The sequence below is a fragment of the Lipotes vexillifer genome, unplaced genomic scaffold (assembly GCF_000442215.2).
Source record: "Lipotes vexillifer unplaced genomic scaffold, Lipotes_vexillifer_v1.1 scaffold402, whole genome shotgun sequence".
Taxonomy (NCBI): Eukaryota; Metazoa; Chordata; class Mammalia; order Artiodactyla; family Lipotidae; genus Lipotes; species Lipotes vexillifer.
This window is the reverse complement of record NW_006798409.1, coordinates 3,145,883-3,165,302: the sequence shown is the minus strand read 5'-3', so window position 1 is coordinate 3,165,302 and position 19,420 is coordinate 3,145,883. Positions and strand designations below refer to the sequence as shown.

The window sequence follows — 19,420 nt, the reverse complement described above, 5'->3', positions numbered from 1 at the left end:
GGCCACAAAAGTGAGAGGCCCGCGTCCGCCCCCCCCCCAAAAAGAATACAATCTAAATTCGAGGGAAAGTCTCAAGGCCCTGTGTCCTGAGCAGTGGGGTCACCCTCGCTCATTTGGTTCCCCTGACACCACCGCTTGGGAGCTCTCTCCCTCCCGTGCCTGGGAAAAAATGAATGACGGCCCAAGCCTGCAAGGGAGACGATTTCTAGGCATGTCAGGGACTGTGTTCTGCGCGTCCTTCCATCTTCCAGGCTTCCTGCATCGTAGCTTTTTTTTTTTTTTATTTTTTTTAATACAGCAGGTTCTTATTAGTCATGCATTTTATACATATCAGTGTATACATGTCAATCCCAATCTCCCAATTCATCCCACCACCACCCCCCGCGCCCCCTGCATTGTAGCTTTACCAGAGTCAGAGGCATGCATGGAGAGGACACAGAGAGATACTCACAAAAGCCTCTCTTGTATCTCTTCTTTCGCACAAACCACGCCCCCCCCTTTTTTTTTCTTGGTAGAGACACTTGGAAACATGTATTCTGAGAGAATCAGAAGGTTTTGGTACACATGCCATAAAAATGTGATGTGATACACACATCACATGTGAGCCCCGCTATGGCTAAACAATCACCTCCCTACCTCACCCCCCACCCCCAATGCTTGGCGGCTGCTCACTGTCCTGGGGACCCTGTCAGGAGCTTCTGTGGAGCTCATGCATTGTTGGACAGCGGGGTGTTCTTGTTTAACGTCCTTCAGCTAAAGCACAGTTACGTTCTTCAACAGCTCCCTGTCAGTGTGTCCTGAGGCCCCTCCCCCTGCCCCTCCCCCAAGGAAAGCTGTCACCTCTCTGGGTGCAAAGGGAAGGCGCTGTCTGTGGCATTTTGGTTTCATAGCTGTTCAGCCCTGTCGCACACCCCTTTAACACAGTGTGTACCTTGTATACATTTTTGTTACCCTGAATTATCAGAGTGTGAATATTTAGACGTTTAAGTCATCAGAAAAGGACGTTTAAGAGGAGGATATTTGAGGTGTGAAGTTTTAAAATCTGTGTATGTTTGTGGGGTAAAGTTTACAGAGTTTATAAAAGTGTGCTATGTGTTTCCCAGAGTCTGGTTAGAATTAGTCACTTAAAGGAAGCTATTACTCCATACTACCCACCACTGCCTTTAGGCGTCCACCAAGGCTTGCATTGTCTATTATATCCTCTCCCATCACAGGGTGTAAAATTGCCACTGACAGCCCAGGATTGCTTATGGTGGTAGAGTGAGTCTGAGCAGTTAGAGATACTTTATAATTATGAACAGAGCTTAATACAGACGTGATTTCTTGGAGACCCCAAAGAGTGAACTTCATTATGGAAAAGATTTTGTTCCAAAGACCCTCATTCTTTCCCTTAGCTTACCATAGCATATTATAAAAATAAGCCTGGTAAAATGTCAAGAAGCCTTATGGTTTGAGGTCTTACATTCAGATTTTTCATCCAGTCTATTTTTTGTGTATGGTGTAAGATAGGGGCCCAGTTTCATTCTTTTGTATGTGGCTATTCAGTTTTCTCAAGACCATTTTTTGAAGAGACTGTCTTTTCCCCATTGTATATTTTTGTCTCCCTTGTCATAAATTAATTGACGATATATATGCATAAGTTTATTTCTGGGCTCACTATTCTGTTCCATTGAGCTATGTGTCTGTATTTAGGCCAATACCATACTGTTTTGATTCCTATAGCTTTGTAATATAGTTTGAAATCAAGAAGTGCAATGCCTCAAGCTTCTCCTTCTTTCTCAAGATTGCTTTGACTATTCAGGACCCCCAGCAAGTGGTCTCCTCCCTTTTGGATGTTACCAAATGTCCTTGGAATCTGTCTTTCCTTTCCCTTCTGGTTGGTGTTACTTGAGTTCAAACCACCTCTTGTCAGGTGCCTCCAAGCCCTTAGCTCACCAGTCTATGCTATGCACTGCTCCCAGCAGCCACCATGATCCTTAAAATACAGATCTGATTGTTGAATTCCCAGCTCAAAGTCAGTAATGGTCTTGAATCCTGTCTCCAGAATGAAACTTAGACTCAGTAGTGGGTATTCAAGTTGTTCAGTGTCTGGACTTAGCTTCCTGTTGAGCCCTTTTACCAATGCAGTCTCTCATTCATTCCACGCTGGGCTCCACCTTTCCACGCTGTGCTCTCTATTTTCCCGCCCCTCAGAATTTGATGCTCTGCTCCACTAGGAATGGGCCTAGAACTGCATACCCAAGTGCCACTGATGTCTCTGCCAAGGCCCCCATGAACCCTTTCCTGATCCTCTTCCTTGTTTAGAATAGTTAGCATCTTACTGTATGGTGCTTTGTAATGTAGTTATTTGCCTCTATGTGTGTCTTTCCTCATTAGATTTAAAATGCATGAACTGGGGGACTGTGTCCGACTCATCTTTCCACCTTGGAATCCCTCACAGTGCCCGGGATATCGTGACAACAGTAAGAGGAAGAGGAGCTTATCAAATACTGTTAAGGTGTTTAAACTATCTCTAAAATTGGAACTGATACAAGTGCAGGCTACTTAGATTTTATTTTTAAAAACTTCAGGATGCTGATTTCAGAGGCTTCTTGACTGTGTCTGTGTTTGTATGTGTCTGTCTTTACAGCTTGAGCCTGGGTGTGACCAACAAACCTTTGGATCGAAGGGGGCCTTTGGGTTTCAGCATCCTGTAAGGTAATATCTGACTTCACTGTAAGAAATGTATTATTTCCTTTTTAAAAATTATTATTTTTATTTTTATGTAACATTTCTAAAGGTTTACAAGATATGATTTTAAAATGGGTATATTTTATGGTTTTTATGTTAATTGATACAAACATAGCAAAATACCTATGTGTATAAATTATTTGGCCAGTATCTGCTCACTTCATACCTTTAAGAAAGAGAATATAAGCTCATTTGCAATCATAATAATTAACTAGTTAATAACATAAAGCAAGCTAAAATAATTTTTAAAGAATGTTGACCTGAAAAAGTGTAATGATTCTCAGTGTAGGTGTTCCTATGTGGGACAAATTAATGTGTGAATTACAACACAGTTTAAAAGTACACATGCGTATAATTATCCTCGAAAGATAATTTATAATTTTTGAAGATAAATCTATGACATTTCAGAATAATGTTTTTCAGTCCTTAATGATCTTGAAAAAACGATTAAGGCTGCCTTCCACATAAGGCGCCCTTGCTGGACTATATTATTTCCTTTAAATATAAGCATTAATACACTTCAGTGTCTTCAAGTGTATACATTTTCAAAAAATGGAAAATAATTCAGTATATTGTCCAGCATTATTTAGTTATGATTATCCCAAGGAACTTCAAGGATATTTTGTTGGATTTCTAGAATCTATTCATTTATTCATTCATTCAGTGTTTCACTTGCAAGTTGGAATTGGCCTCTTTTCTTTATACTAGTTTATACCTCTTTTTTATACCATATTTTGCCTTGTGTTAAATTTAATTGCATATGAATTATATATGCATATCAGCTTATTTACTTAGATATTTAGGTATATTTCTATTTTTCTCCCAGGATATAAGTTAATGTACTGCCTAGTGCAAAGTAGACTCCCTAAATGTAGATGTGAAGTAAATGAGGGACTGGATGGATACTGTACCACGGTTGGATCCTCTGGCCTCTGAGTAGTTCTTTCATGGTCCTGGTCTTGGTGGTGATCAGGACCCTCACTGCTGTATCCCTCTTTTTTGTTTGTTTCTTGGCCACGCCACTTGGTTCCTTGACCAGGGATCGAACTTGTGTCCCCTGCACTGGAATTGCGGAATCCTAACCACTGGACCACCAGGGAATTCCCTATATCCCTCTTACATTTCATCCATTTTGGGCAAGTGGTTCATGCACTGGACTTTTATCTGTTTCTCTATGTCTGTTTCTCTCCTATCTCTCTCAGCCTGTCTCTCCAGCTGTCATTTCCTTCAGCAAAATAAACCTAGCCTATGCTGTCACCTCTCATCAGAGTATTTTTCCCCTGGTTGTCCTGGAAGACTAGAAGCTTTAATAAAACTCAAGGATACTAATTGCCAGAGATGAAAATTAGAGGCCCTCAAACTGATCACAGAGTGATTTTTGGAAAAAGGAAGTTTTCCTAGTGTTTCACATCAGTGGTCTTCAATCCTCATGAAATCACTGGGGAAGCTTTACAAATACAGGCGGGAGGTGGGGCGGGGCGATTCCCCTAGGGGTGCTGGGGAAAAGCGTGGGTATCTGTATTTTTACAGGCTTCCCAGGTGACCCCAATGTGGGCTGGGGTTGGGAGCCACCCCCTCCTTCATGCCCCATGAGCCTTCACCTTCACATCTGCCCCCGGGCCTGCCTCACAGACTGCTGTGCCCTGACTTTTGATTCATTGAAAATGCAGTGACTGGTGATGTGTGATCTGCATCTGTGTAATTGTGCATTGCGGGCTGGATACATAACTTTATTATAAAATTTTATCTTTTTATACACAAAAATGGGGAGAATGATATAGTCAACCCCCATGTGTATCACCAGCCTCAATAATTATCAGTATTCTCAGGATCTGATCATGATTATCATCTCTCCCAAAGATTTGTTGTTGTTGTTAGAATAGTTTAAAGCAAATCCCAGACATCCTACACACTCACTTGTAAATACTTCAGCATGACACCTAATTTTTAACATGGCCAACCACTAAACTATGCTGTCCTAGATTTACATAGATGTGCATTCTCTCTGTTGCAGAGTTTCTCAGTCTCGGCACTACTGACGCTTTGGACTGGCTAATTTTTAAAAATTGAAATATGGTTGACTGGAGTGGATAATTCTTTGCTGTGGGGCTGTCCTGGGCATTGTGGGGTGTTTAGCAGCATCCCTGGCTTCTACACACTAAATGACAGTAGCTGCCCTTCAGTTGGGATAACTAAAGTTGACTCCAAACATTGCTGAATATCCCCTGGGGGTTGAGAACCATCAACTATTGGAAATCTTAGAAAGTTCAAAATTGCCCTACATTATTTATAGTAAGGTGTTTTCTCTCTCCCTTTTCTCCTCCGTCCAAAAAGGGGGGAATTGAAATCAGCTTTGCAAACAAGCAATGATCGACTGATAATCCCTCTCAGTTCCTTTGTAAGACCACAGGGGGAAATGCAAACAATTAGTAAGTCAGAGCTACAAGAATGGATTATGGGGACAGTGGGACATTTAAAATACTTTCCATGTATAACTGGAATCTTAAATTCACAAAACCTGGATGTAGAGGTTCCAAATTCTATATATTCCTTTTCTTCCTTCTTTCCTTCCCTTCCCTCCGCCCGCCCCCCCTTCTCTCTTTCTCCCTCTCCCTCTCTCTCTTCTAGAAAAATTGCCAGGGTTGCCATTTTCTATTTTGCCAAAGTGAGGAATGCACCCCTACAGGCGACATTTACTACGGTAACCTTCAGAAAGATTAGCCACTTCTCTAGACCAGGGTTTCAGGGTCAAGTTTCCTCCAAAGTCATGACATTCCCTCTGCTTGTGGGGGTCAGGGGGGGAGTGAGGCAACCCCTGAATAGGACATAGATTATCCAGGATGAATCAGGTCCTTTGTTCGATCGGAGAGAGCCTCTTAACCTTAGAACTCAATGTTTTACTACCCTTTTACCTTTGTGGAAGCACACCCTTCTCCCTGTGTTGGTCTAAATTGATCTGCTCACCCAGATTACAGCTCACTTCTGACCTAGTGTGGAGTTCACTACCAGATCCCCCCATCTGCCCACAGTTTTGTGTTCTGGTGACTTAAAAAAAAAACCCACCGTGCACAGTGAAGGTAAAGTCAGGAGGGAAGATTGGGGGTTAGCTGCTTCTAGGGAAAAGGATCCTCTAGATGCAGTTTAAGATTGTTTTCAGGTTGATTAATGGTGTATTTGTTTCTTAAATATTAGACTTTATTTACCCATTTCTAAGCGTCAAGAGTATCTGCAGAGTTCTGGGGAGAAGGTGCTGGCCAGCTTCCCTGTGCAAGCCACCATTCACTTCTACAACGATGAGTCCAATTCAGACGAGGAGCACGACCAAGAGGTCCAGCCCTCTGACCTGCAGAGCCAGGAGGCGCAGGACGGCCCAGGAGGAAAGGGCAGAGACCGGCTGACAAACCCAGGATGGCACCCCGGAGGCTGCGGTGGCCTCGGTGGTAAGGGTCTGCTCCCCTACCCTGACTCTCTGGAGGATGCTGGGTGCCCCTCATCCAAGTAGTCTGTCTCTCCTGCGCCAGACCCACCTCACATGTGCCCTGGGGGCAACCCTTGGGGACAGCCGCGCCAGGACACTTTGCGTTTCAACACACTTTGCATGTATGAGGACTTGACTTTCTTTGGCCAGCACCCCTCTCGTGGCGAGGACTCAGCTTTTACTCATCCCTTCTCCTAGTGATTCTCTGTGCCTCATTTGTACCTCTGAGAAAGGATTCTAGGTCCAATAGGTTTGCATCCACATGGGTTGTTATCAGGCGGGGCCAACTTTCAAAGCACATTCGGCAATGTCACTGTGCTGATCAAACGACAAATTATTCCATATCGATTAATAACCCACCCTCGCATCTCACTTAACCCGAGACCCTTTATTTGGCTATTTCCACTTTTGTAAAAATGATTCAGATATTGTCCGAGGTTGATGTGGTTGCTTAGTGACATTCTGAAAAAAAAGTTTATTTATAAAAAAACAAACACAGTGAATAATTTCCATACAAGTAACAAAAATAAAAAGATAAGGATCTATGGGGGGAACCATTCTGGATAAAAACATATATGATGCTTGCCTAAGCACTGTGTGTATGAATAGAGAGATGAGCTTTAACTCTTAGCTGGGGACCGCTTTGGGCTTATTACTTGACTAGAGTAACACTGTTTTCAATCAAAGTACCAAATGTAATATTATTTTCAGCTTTTTATATTTTGATGACCAAATGAGTGTATTTGTCAAGGTTTTTTACTTAACTATTTTGCATGTTGTTGTCCTCCCAGTTTCTACTTGAAATAAATATTTTGAGAGACAAAATCGTTTGATAATCATCTTTTTTGTTTGACATTTTAGATTCAATTAGTGCCTCCTTTAAAGTTTTTAAAAGTTTGTCAGGATTTTTCTATATTTAACTCTTTATATTTCTGTTTTTTTAAGAATGCAGAAAAAGTATAAAAATGAAAGCAAAATGGCCTATAAGCTCAATGCCCCGAAAAATCCATTAATATTAAAAAATAGGAGGGGGACTTCCCTGGTGGTCCAGTGGTTAAGAATCCGCCTTCCAATGCAGAGGGCCCAGGTTGGATCCTTGGTCAGGGAACTACAATCCCACATGCACTGGGGCAACTAAGCCCAGGAGCCACAACTACTGAGCCCAAGCACTGCAACGAAAGATCCTGCATGCTGCAACTAACACCTGGCACAGCCAAAAATAAATAAATAAATATTTTTTTAAAAAATAGGAGGGAATTCCCTGGCGGTCCAGTGGTTAGGAGTCAGCGCTTTCACTGCCAATTGCATGGGTTCAATCCCTGGTTGGGGAACTAAGAGCCCACAAGCTGCGCACCATGGCCAGAAAATAAAATAAAATAAAAAATAGGAGTAATACATGCAAATATTCCAACAACCCAAACATTATAGAAAAGTATTGATATGTGTTGCAAAGTAGCCCTCTCCTGTCTTCCCCTTTCTCTGTCCAAAGGTAGCCAATATCAATATATTTTTTAAAATATTTATTTATTATTTTTTAAATTATTATTTATTTTTGGCTGTGTTGGGTCTTTGTTGCTGCACATGGGCTTTCTCTAGTTGCAGCGAGCGGGGGCTACTCTTTGTTGTGGTATGTGGGCTCCTCATTGCTGTGGCTTCTCTTGTTGCGGAGCACGGGCTCTAGGCACGCAGGCTTCAGTATTTGTGGCACGTGGGCTTCAGTAGTTGTGGCTCATGGGCCCTAGAGCACAGGCTCAGTAGTTGTGGCGCACGAGCTTAGTTGCTCTGCAGCATGTGGGACCTTCCCGGACCAGGGTTCGAACCCATGTCCCCTGCATTGGCAGGCGGATTCTTAACCATTGTGCCACCAGGGAAGTCCCTAAAAATATTTATTTATTTGGTTGTGCCGGGTCTTAGTTGCGGCATGCCAACTCTTGGTTGCGGCATGTGGGATCTAGTTCCCTGACCAGGGATCAAAGTCGGGCCCCCATATATTGGGAGCGCGGAGTCTTATCTCCTGCACCACCAGGGAAGTCCCTCAATTATTTTTATTATTATTATTGCTCTATCCCTTAAAAAATACTTTTTAGAATTTTTTCTTTTAACATTTTTTTCTTTAAAAAAATTTCAGGGGCTTCCCTGGTGGCGCAGTGGTTGGGAGTCCGCCTGCCGATGCAGGGGACACGGGTTCATGCCCCGGTCGCGGAAGATCCCACATGCCGCGGAGCGGCTGGGCCTGTGAGCCATGGCCGGGCCTGTGAGCCATGGCCGCTGGGCTTGCGCGTCTGGAGCCTGTGCTCCGCAGCGGGAGAGGCCACAATAGTGAGGGGCCCGCGTACCGAAAAAAAAAAAAAGAAAAATTTTCAGATGTAGAAAACAAACTTATGGGGACTTCCCTGGTGGTGCAGTGGTTAAGAATCTGCCTACCAGTGCAGGGGACACAGGTTTGAGCTCTGGTTTGGGAAGATCCCACATGCCGTGGAGCAGCTAAGCCTGTGTGCCACAACTACTGAGCCCGACTACCTAGAGCCTGTGCTCTGCAACAAGAGAAGCCACTGCAGTGAGAAGCCCGTGCACCACAACAAAGAGCAGCCCCTGCTCACCGCAACTAGAGAGCCTGCTCACAGCAATGAAGACCCAATGCAGCCAAAAATTTTAAAAAAAAACAGAAAAAAAACCCCAAACCCCCAAACTTATGGTTACCAAATGAGTAAAGGCGGAGAGATAAATTAGGGGGTTGGGATTAACATATTCACACTACTATACATAAAATAGATAACCAACAAGGACCTACTGTATGGGTCAGGGAACTCTACTCAATATTTTGTAATAACCTATAAGGGAAAAGAATCTGAAAAAGAATGTATGTATGTATATATATATATATATATATATATATATATAAAATCATTTGCTGTACACCTGAAAATAACACATTGTAAATCACTGTAGTTCAACTAAAGGAAAGAAAGGAAGGAAGGAAGGAAGGAAGGAAGGAAGGAAGGAAGTTATTTGTTCTTCATCCAGGTGTCCATGACTTGGACAGTAGGAGATGTCATCCATGTGACACATTACAGTGAACTTAAAGGAAAGGGATTGATCAATAAGTTTATTTGCATATTATTAACTGAGTAAAATTCACATTTGAGCAAAAAAATTTTTTGGTTTTCTTTAAAAAATGTTTTTATTGTTTAATTGTATTGTTTCATTTATTGTTTAAAGTACTTTTTTCCAAACTTAAAAACAATTCTTACTCGGCCTGTTTCAGAAAGGATTTAAGATGGGCTCCTATTTTGCTGGATTTTTAACAAAAACACTAGAAGTCTTACCCTTACTCTCCCTTCCTGTGATGCATGGGATGGAACTTAAGTCATCACATTTGGCTTTGTTTTGTTTTCTTAATAAATCAGTTCTAATGAGAAAAAAGATCTGGCCCAATCAACAGTTTAACATGAAGAAACCAAATCTTGCCCGCATGCTGATGGCACCAGAATTTTAAATGTGCTGCGTGGTAGACTTTCCTTAAATTACTTAGAATGTGGCCAGCTTAATGCAAATAAGGAAAATGAGACCTTTTAGCCACGGTGGTGATGGCATCACAGGTCCTGTGAGAGAGGTATTTGTGACATGGGAGACGGTGCACGTGGGGCTCCTGTGTTCTTGCTGGTGACTGTGGTGACATGGGTCCGCTGTGTAAGGGCTCAAACCTGAGCGAGCTTCACATTTTTGATCATGTATCCCTATCATTGAAAAAATATTGAGGCGGGGGATATAAATTAGGAGTTTGGGATTAACATATATACATTACTACAATACAGGTAAACAACAAGGACCTACTGTATAGCACTATACTCAGTATCTTTTTTTAAATATGTGTATTTCTATATTTATTTACTTTTGGCTGCGTTGGGTCTTGCTGCACTGGCTTTCTCTCTAGTTGCGGCGAGCGGGGGCTACTCTTTTTTTTGTTGTTGTTGGGGGCAGGAGTTTATTAATTAATTAATTAATTTTTGCTGTGTTGGGTCTTCGTTTCCGTGCAAGGGCTTTCTCTAGTTGTGGCAAGCAGAGGCCACTCTTCATCGCAGTGTGCGGGCCTCTCACTATCGCGGTCTCTCTTGTTGCGGAGCACAGGCTCCAGACACGCAGGCTCAGTCGTTGCTCCACGGCATGTGGGATCCTCCCAGACCAGGGCTTGAACCCGTGTCCCCTGCATTAGCAGGCAGATTCTCAACCACTGCGCCACCAGGGAAGCCCCGGGGGCTACTCTTCGTTGCGCTGCATGGGCTTCTCATTGCGGTGGCTTCTCTTGCTGTGGAGCATGGGCTCTAGGCACGTAGGCTTCAGTAGTTGTGGCACATGGGTTCAGTAGTTGTGGCTTGCGGACTCTAGAGCTCAGGCTCAGTAGTTGTGGCGCATGGGCTTAGTCGCTCTACAGCATGTGGGATCTTCCCGGACCAGGGCTCGAACCGGCGTCCCCTGCATTAGCAGGCGGATTCTTAACCACTGCGCCACCAGGGAAGACCCTATACTCAGTATCTTGTAATAACCTATAATGGAAAAGAGTCTGCAAAAGAAATCTGTATCTATATCTATATCTGAATCACTTTGCTGTACACCTGAAACTAACACACTGTAAGTTAGCTGTACTTCAATGAAAAAGTAAAAATATATAAAATATAAGAACAAGAACTAAAAGAAAAAACAAAAAAACAAAAAACTTGAGCCTGCACCTGAACATGTATTCACTTATAAACTCTACCTTATGTTGAGTCATTTGAAATTGCTGATGTCCCATTGTTCTGACCTACAAAAATAGCAATTTCATATGATCACATACTATCAGACTAATAGTTTTACACATTGTAAGATATACACACTACATATTTTAAAGGATAATACACATATCAAGTAAGCATTGTAAACATAATTTTAATTAATTTTAAATATTTTTGCTCTCATGTATTTATTATATATTAAATATAGTTTAATATTTAAGTTATCTCACAGAGAAGCATAGAGTCACATGAAAGAGACACATCATGCACTTAATAAATCACAATATTTGTTTTCAGCCCCATCCGCCCATTTTGCAGAAGATTTTGTTGAAGTTTGATGAGTAAATTTCCATGATCCTTTTTGTCAATTTGTTGTTTTTTGAACCGACAGATGTTGCCTTTCGTATTTTTATTTGGCTACATAATATATTTATGTTTTAGCCACTTCTGGGAAGATTTTAAAACATTTTATTTATTTATTTTTAGAAGCTTATTTACTTATTTGTTTTTGGCTGTGTTGGGTCTTCGTTGCTGCGTGCAGGCTTTCTCTAGTTGTGGCCATTGGGGGCACTCTTCGTTTCGGTGTGTGGGCTTCTCATTGCGGTGGCTTCTCTTGTGGAGCATGGGCTCTAGACACGCGGGCTTCAGTAGTTGCTGCATGCAGGCTCAGTAGTTGTGGCTCACCGGCTCTAGAGTGCAGGCTCAGTAGTTGTGGCACAAGGGCTTAGTTGCTCCATGGCATGTGGGATCTTCCTGGACCAGAGCTCGAACCCGTGACCCCTGCATTGGCAGGCAGATTCTTAACGATTGTGCCACCAGGGAAGTCCTAAAACATTTTAAATGTTTTTTTTTTTTGTCTGAAGGTATACAGACTTGGTGGGGTTTTTTAAAAGTAACATCAATTTCAGCAGAAAACTCACCTAATGGTAGAAACAATTCCAAACACCTATTTTCACAAGGCTCTTCTTCACAGCATGAGTTTCTTTTGATTTAACCCTTTTTCACTCATTTTTAAGAATATTATCTGTGGGGACTTTCCTGGTGGTCCAGTGGTTAAGACTCTGCACTTCCAATGCATGGGGCGCGGGTTCCATCCCATCCCTGGTCCAGGAACTAACATTCCACATGCTGCCTGGTGAGGCCAAAAAAAAAAAAACAATCTCTGCATCAAAGAAACAACTTTTTTTGTGTGTTTGTCTTGTTAAAATATTTGCTAACTGGCATATTTCTAACAATCAGTTAGCCTACAAAAAAGTCAGAAAAACGTAAAAATCTTTTCAGTTTGACAATCAAGTGCTTTGCAAAAAGATAGCTGCTAACTTCTGTTTAGTTTGAAATACTGTTGAGGTCACTCATATGATGACAAAGGCTTGCAAAAATTCCCTATTTGAAAGTTCTTATTTTTATAAAATTAACTGCACTGTCTAACCTTTCTGGAGTCAGGAGTCTACCACTGTCTTATGTACATCTTACCAGCAAAACAGAGGAGAGAGAGAGAAGATTGCTCTTCAAAAGTCTTTATTTTCCTTTCACACAGGTCTGATCAGGGAATTTCTCTTTTTTTGTTACTTTTTTTTTTGGCCACGCCCTGTGGCTTATGGGATCTTAGTTCCCTGACCAGGGATGGAACCTGGGCCATAGCAGTGAAAGCTCCAAATCCTAACCACTGGACCACCAGGAAATTCCCAGGGAATTTCCCTTTAAAAACCTGAATCTCTGGCAACACTTGCCTGAGTTCCCATGTGGAACCAATCAGCTGGTGCTGAGTCACAACTGCCCCAGTTGAACAACCTTGCCCTCTTCAATTCTCCACAGTCTCCACTGTTCCCTATTGCACACACTCTCCTTTTCCATTTATTTACAAAAAGAAAAAAAAATCCCTATGATGGCTTTTTTGTTTGATTTTTGGCTTTGTTGGGTCTTCATTGCTGCACGTGGGCTTTTTCTAGTTGAGGCGAGCAGGGGCTCCTCTTCATTGCGGTGCACAGGCTTCTCATTGCGGTGGCTTCTCTTGTTGCAGAGCAGGGGGCTCTAGGAGAGCAGGCTTCAGTAGTTATGGCATGTGGGCTCAGTAGTTGTGGCTCGGAGGTTTTTGTTTGAGCAGTTTATTTTTATCACCTTTTTTCCTGTGATAGAAAGATGATATATCTAAATAAGAGAAAAAGTACCTTGTACAGAAGTATCAGAGGGAGAATTTTCTACTTTCCTGCAGGGCATGAGTCATGTCTGCATGACTCATTTTTGTAGAATTACTTGTGAAAGACCAATGCATAAATAGGGGATTTTTCATGATTATTATGAAAATGATGGATGTTTATAAAAATAATTTGACTGGCTGAGAGGTTGCTGGGCAAGTCTAAAATATAGTATTATTTTAATATTCCATTATATCATTATATGGTAATCCTTGCAAGCAGATTTTATTTTATAGTTTTAGATATTTCAAAAAGATGCTCAATGTCATTAGTCATTACAGAAATGCAGATTAAAACCACAATGAGATACTGTCATGTACCTATTAGAAGGATTACAATTTTTTAAAAAATTGAACTATAGTTGATTTACAATACCATGCTAGTTTTAGGTGTACAGCAAAGTGATTCAGTTATATCTCTCTCTATATATATATGTATGTATTCTTTTTCAGATTCTTTTCCATTATATGTATTACAAGATATTGAATATAGTTCCCTGCATTGTCTAGTAGGTCTTTGTTGGTTATCTATTTTATAGATACTCCTAATTTTTCCCGTCCCCCCTTCCCCTTTGATAACCGTAAATTTGTTTTCTATGTCTGAGTCTGTTTCTGTTTCGTAAATAAGTTCATTTTTATTATTTTTTAGATTCCACATATGAGTGTATCATATAATATTTGTCTTTCTCTGTTTTACTTCACTTAGTATGATCATCTCTAGGTCCATCCATGTTGCTGCAAATGGCAATATGTCATTCTTTCTTACGGCTGAGTAATATTCCATTGTATGTATATATACCACACCTTCTTTATCCATTCCTCCGTTGATGGACACTTAGGTTGCTTCCATTGCTTAGCTTTTTACAATAGCTTTACAATAGCTATTTTTACAATAGCTTCTTAGCTATTGTAAATAGTGCTGCTATGAACACTGAGGTGCACGTATCTTTTCAAATTAGACTTTTCATCTTTTCTGGATATATGCCCAGGAGTGGAATTGCTGGATCATGTAGTAACTCTATTTTTAGTTTTTTAAGGAACCTGCATACTATTCTCCATAGTGGCTGCACCAATTTACATTCCCATCAACAGTGTAGGAGGGTTTCGTTTTCTCCACACCCTCTCCAGCATTTATTATTTGTAGACTTTGATGATGTCCAAGAATGGTTACAATTTTTAAAAGTCAGATAATAACAAATGTTGCCAGGGATGTGAAGAAACTGGAACTCTCATACGTCACTGGTGGGAATATAAAATAGCTAACAGTTTGGAAAACAGTTTGGCAGTTTCATTAAACAGTTAAACATAACTTTACCATACAACCCAGGAATTCCACTCCTAGGAATCTACCCAGGAGAAATGAAAACTTTTGTCCACTCAAAGACTTGTACACGAATGTTCATAGCAGCTTTAGTCATAATAATTCCAAACTGGAAACAATCCAACTATCTATCAACTGGTGAATGGATAAATAAAATGTGAGATATCCATGTAATGGGATATTATTCAGCAATTAAAGGAGTGCAGTGAAGTTTTAATACATGCTAAAACATGAATGGACCTTGAAAACATCATACTAAGTGAAAGAAACAAGATACAACAGATTACACCGTATGATTCCATTTATATAAGAAAATGCAAATTTACAGTAACAGAAAGCAGAACTGGTGGCTTAGTGCTGGCAGCGGGAACATGGATTAACTATAAATGGGCGCAAGGAACTTTTAGAAGTGGTAGAAATGTTCTAAAACTGGATGATGATGATTGTTTCACATTTCTAAAAATTCACTAAAATCATTGAATTGTTCAGTGCCAATGCGTGACTCTATAGTATATAAATTACACCCCAATAAATTTGTTTAAAAAAGCTTAAACTCATCTATTAGAACGATATTTGTATCTTCTTCTTTAGCCACTGAACCACTAAAGGAATAATACAATCTTTTTGTGGCATGACAGAATTTACATTTTAAAAAGTAAAATAAAAAAAAGAGTTCTGAAGAAATCCTTTGGTTTCTTCTTTGGCACTCTTAGTTTTTGATGCTTCTGGGTTTATCAAGGTTCCTGTCTTCTGCACACTTGCAGTGACCTCTGAGCCGTCCATCACGTAAAGGTAAAGAGGTCTCAGGTGTGCTTTTAGGATGATGACTTCAATTCCAAAGTAAGACATGACGGGAAGACCAGTTGCTGAGATCCAGGTCATCATTAGGCTAGATATTTCTAAAAGTCTCTTAAATTACTTTAAACTCCCAGATTATGTTATTGAACAACGTAGTCTGGCCAGTACCCAGATTTAAGGGAGGTGTAAGACTTCAGTTATCAATAATACCAAAGAATAACGGTCACCAACTGACATAATTTGGGGTCTCTCCAGGTACATCAAATAGTACACCTGCAAATTCAGAAGTTTTGCATAGTTTTCTACAACACTATGCTGGTCCCTAGCAATAGTTGCAGCTACCACGTGGATCATTAAAGATATTTTTAAATGTTTATTTAAAAATACATTTCTGGGGCTTCCCTGGTGGCGCGGTGGTTGAGAGTCCGCCTGCCGATGCAGGGGACACGTAAAAATAATTTGACTGGCTGAGAGGTTGCTGGGCAAGTCTAAAATATAGTATTATTTTAATATTCCATTATATCATTATATGGTAATCCTTGCAAGCAGATTTTATTTTATAGTTTTAGATATTTCAAAAAGATGCTCAATGTCATTAGTCATTACAGAAATGCAGATTAAAACCACAATGAGATACTGTCATGTACCTATTAGAAGGATTACAATTTTTTAAAAAATTGAACTATAGTTGATTTACAATACCATGCTAGTTTTAGGTGTACAGCAAAGTGATTCAGTTATATCTCTCTATATATATATATGTATGTATTCTTTTTCAGATTCTTTTCCATTATATGTATTACAAGATATTGAATATAGTTCCCTGCATTGTCTAGTAGGTCTTTGTTGGTTATCTATTTTATAGATACTCCTAATTTTTCCCGTCCCCCCTTCCCCTTTGATAACCGTAAATTTGTTTTCTATGTCTGAGTCTGTTTCTGTTTCGTAAATAAGTTCATTTTTATTATTTTTTAGATTCCACATATGAGTGTATCATATAATATTTGTCTTTCTCTGTTTTACTTCACTTAGTATGATCATCTCTAGGTCCATCCATGTTGCTGCAAATGGCAATATGTCATTCTTTCTTACGGCTGAGTAATATTCCATTGTATGTATATATACCACACCTTCTTTATCCATTCCTCCGTTGATGGACACTTAGGTTGCTTCCATTGCTTAGCTTTTTACAATAGCTTTACAATAGCTATTTTTACAATAGCTTCTTAGCTATTGTAAATAGTGCTGCTATGAACACTGAGGTGCACGTATCTTTTCAAATTAGACTTTTCATCTTTTCTGGATATATGCCCAGGAGTGGAATTGCTGGATCATGTAGTAACTCTATTTTTAGTTTTTTAAGGAACCTGCATACTATTCTCCATAGTGGCTGCACCAATTTACATTCCCATCAACAGTGTAGGAGGGTTTCGTTTTCTCCACACCCTCTCCAGCATTTATTATTTGTAGACTTTGATGATGTCCAAGAATGGTTACAATTTTTAAAAGTCAGATAATAACAAATGTTGCCAGGGATGTGAAGAAACTGGAACTCTCATACGTCACTGGTGGGAATATAAAATAGCTAACAGTTTGGAAAACAGTTTGGCAGTTTCATTAAACAGTTAAACATAACTTTACCATACAACCCAGGAATTCCACTCCTAGGAATCTACCCAGGAGAAATGAAAACTTTTGTCCACTCAAAGACTTGTACACGAATGTTCATAGCAGCTTTAGTCATAATAATTCCAAACTGGAAACAATCCAACTATCTATCAACTGGTGAATGGATAAATAAAATGTGAGATATCCATGTAATGGGATATTATTCAGCAATTAAAGGAGTGCAGTGAAGTTTTAATACATGCTAAAACATGAATGGACCTTGAAAACATCATACTAAGTGAAAGAAACAAGATACAACAGATTACACCGTATGATTCCATTTATATAAGAAAATGCAAATTTACAGTAACAGAAAGCAGAACTGGTGGCTTAGTGCTGGCAGCGGGAACATGGATTAACTATAAATGGGCGCAAGGAACTTTTAGAAGTGGTAGAAATGTTCTAAAACTGGATGATGATGATTGTTTCACATTTCTAAAAATTCACTAAAATCATTGAATTGTTCAGTGCCAATGCGTGACTCTATAGTATATAAATTACACCCCAATAAATTTGTTTAAAAAAGCTTAAACTCATCTATTAGAACGATATTTGTATCTTCTTCTTTAGCCACTGAACCACTAAAGGAATAATACAATCTTTTTGTGGCATGACAGAATTTACATTTTAAAAAGTAAAATAAAAAAAAGAGTTCTGAAGAAATCCTTTGGTTTCTTCTTTGGCACTCTTAGTTTTTGATGCTTCTGGGTTTATCAAGGTTCCTGTCTTCTGCACACTTGCAGTGACCTCTGAGCCGTCCATCACGTAAAGGTAAAGAGGTCTCAGGTGTGCTTTTAGGATGATGACTTCAATTCCAAAGTAAGACATGACGGGAAGACCAGTTGCTGAGATCCAGGTCATCATTAGGCTAGATATTTCTAAAAGTCTCTTAAATTACTTTAAACTCCCAGATTATGTTATTGAACAACGTAGTCTGGCCAGTACCCAGATTTAAGGGAGGTGTAAGACTTCAGTTATCAATAATACCAAAGAATAACGGTCACCAACTGACATAATTTGGGGTCTCTCCAGGTACATCAAATAGTACACCTGCAAATTCAGAAGTTTTGCATAGTTTTCTACAACACTATGCTGGTCCCTAGCAATAGTTGCAGCTACCACGTGGATCATTAAAGATATTTTTAAATGTTTATTTAAAAATACATTTCTGGGGCTTCCCTGGTGGCGCGGTGGTTGAGAGTCCGCCTGCCGATGCAGGGGACACGGGGTCATGCCCCGGTCCGGGAAGATCCCACCTGCCGCGGAGCGGCTGGGCCCGTGAGCCATGGCCGCTGAGCCTGTGCGTCCGGAGCCTGTGCTCCGCAACGGGAGAGGCCACAACGGTGAGAGGCCTGCATACCGCAAAAAAAAAAAAAGCCAAAAACATTTCTGGGCTTCCCTGGTGGTGCAGTGGTTAAGAATCTGTCTGCAAATGCAGGGGACACGGGTTCGAGCCCTGGTCCGGGAAGATCCCACATGCCGCAGAGCAACTAAGCCCGTGTGCCACAACTACTGAGCCTGCGCTCTAGAGCCCGCGAGCCACAGCTACTGAGCCCGTGTGCCACAACTACTGAAGCCTGTGTGCCTAGAGCCCGTGCTCCACAACAAGAGAAGCGACTGCAATGAGAAGCCCACGCATGACAATGAAGACCCAACGCAGCCAAAAATAAATAAATAAGTAAATAATACATTTCTAATCAACATATACTATATACAGAAAAGTGAGCAAATAATAAGTGCTTGATGAATTTAAAAAGACAGCACACCCTTAAAACTCCAGCCAGGTTATGCACTAGAAGATTACCACCACCCCAGCGGTCCCTGTTATGCCCCCTTCCAGCTACCACGCTCACTCTCTACCCCAAGGGTAACCACTATTCGGATTTCCAATACCATGGATTCGTTTTGCCTACTTTTGAACTTCATATAAATGGAATCATACAGTATGTGCTCATTTGTGTCTGGTTTCTTTTACTCCACCTAAGAGTCACCAATTGTTCTACGGTATTTTATTGCAGGAATATATCACTACTTATTTATCCATTCTATTGTTGATGGACTTTTGTATTGCTTCCAGTTTGCGGGCTATTATGAATAAGGCAGCTAGCCTTTTGTACATGAGTGTGTACATTGCTGATGCGTAGATATTTAGGAATGGTCCCTGGGTCATAGGGTATGTATAGAGTTAGTTTGAGTATAAATCATTTTATTTTGCTAAAATCTTGAAAGCCACTTGAAGTGATTTAAGAGTAAACATTCCTAAATGCAGAAATTTCCTAAATATAAACACACATTCATTCTTCTTCAGAATTGACCTGAGCAAACACTCTCATAGGCAGGACAATTGAATATCAGTCACAAAGTTACTGGAGTGTGATCTCTCCCAAACATAACTTCTGAAGACACCGTCTCCTGTGGGTTTCAGCCCTTGGGAAATGAGGCCAATGTGAACTTCCTGG

The 19,420-nt window shown here is 40.5% G+C and overlaps 1 protein-coding gene across 1 annotated transcript in view; it reads left to right on the top strand.

Moving 5' to 3' along the window:
- The window catches only part of RIPPLY3 (ripply transcriptional repressor 3), a 9,456-nt gene extending 3,224 nt beyond the window's left edge, over positions 1–6,232 (top strand). The window contains exons 3-4 of the mRNA XM_007470505.1: positions 2,630–2,697; positions 5,923–6,232. Coding sequence (XP_007470567.1) covers positions 2,630–2,697; positions 5,923–6,232 — 378 coding nt within the window. The remainder of the gene's footprint in view (positions 1–2,629; positions 2,698–5,922) is intronic.
- Positions 6,233–19,420: the final 13,188 nt, after the last annotated feature.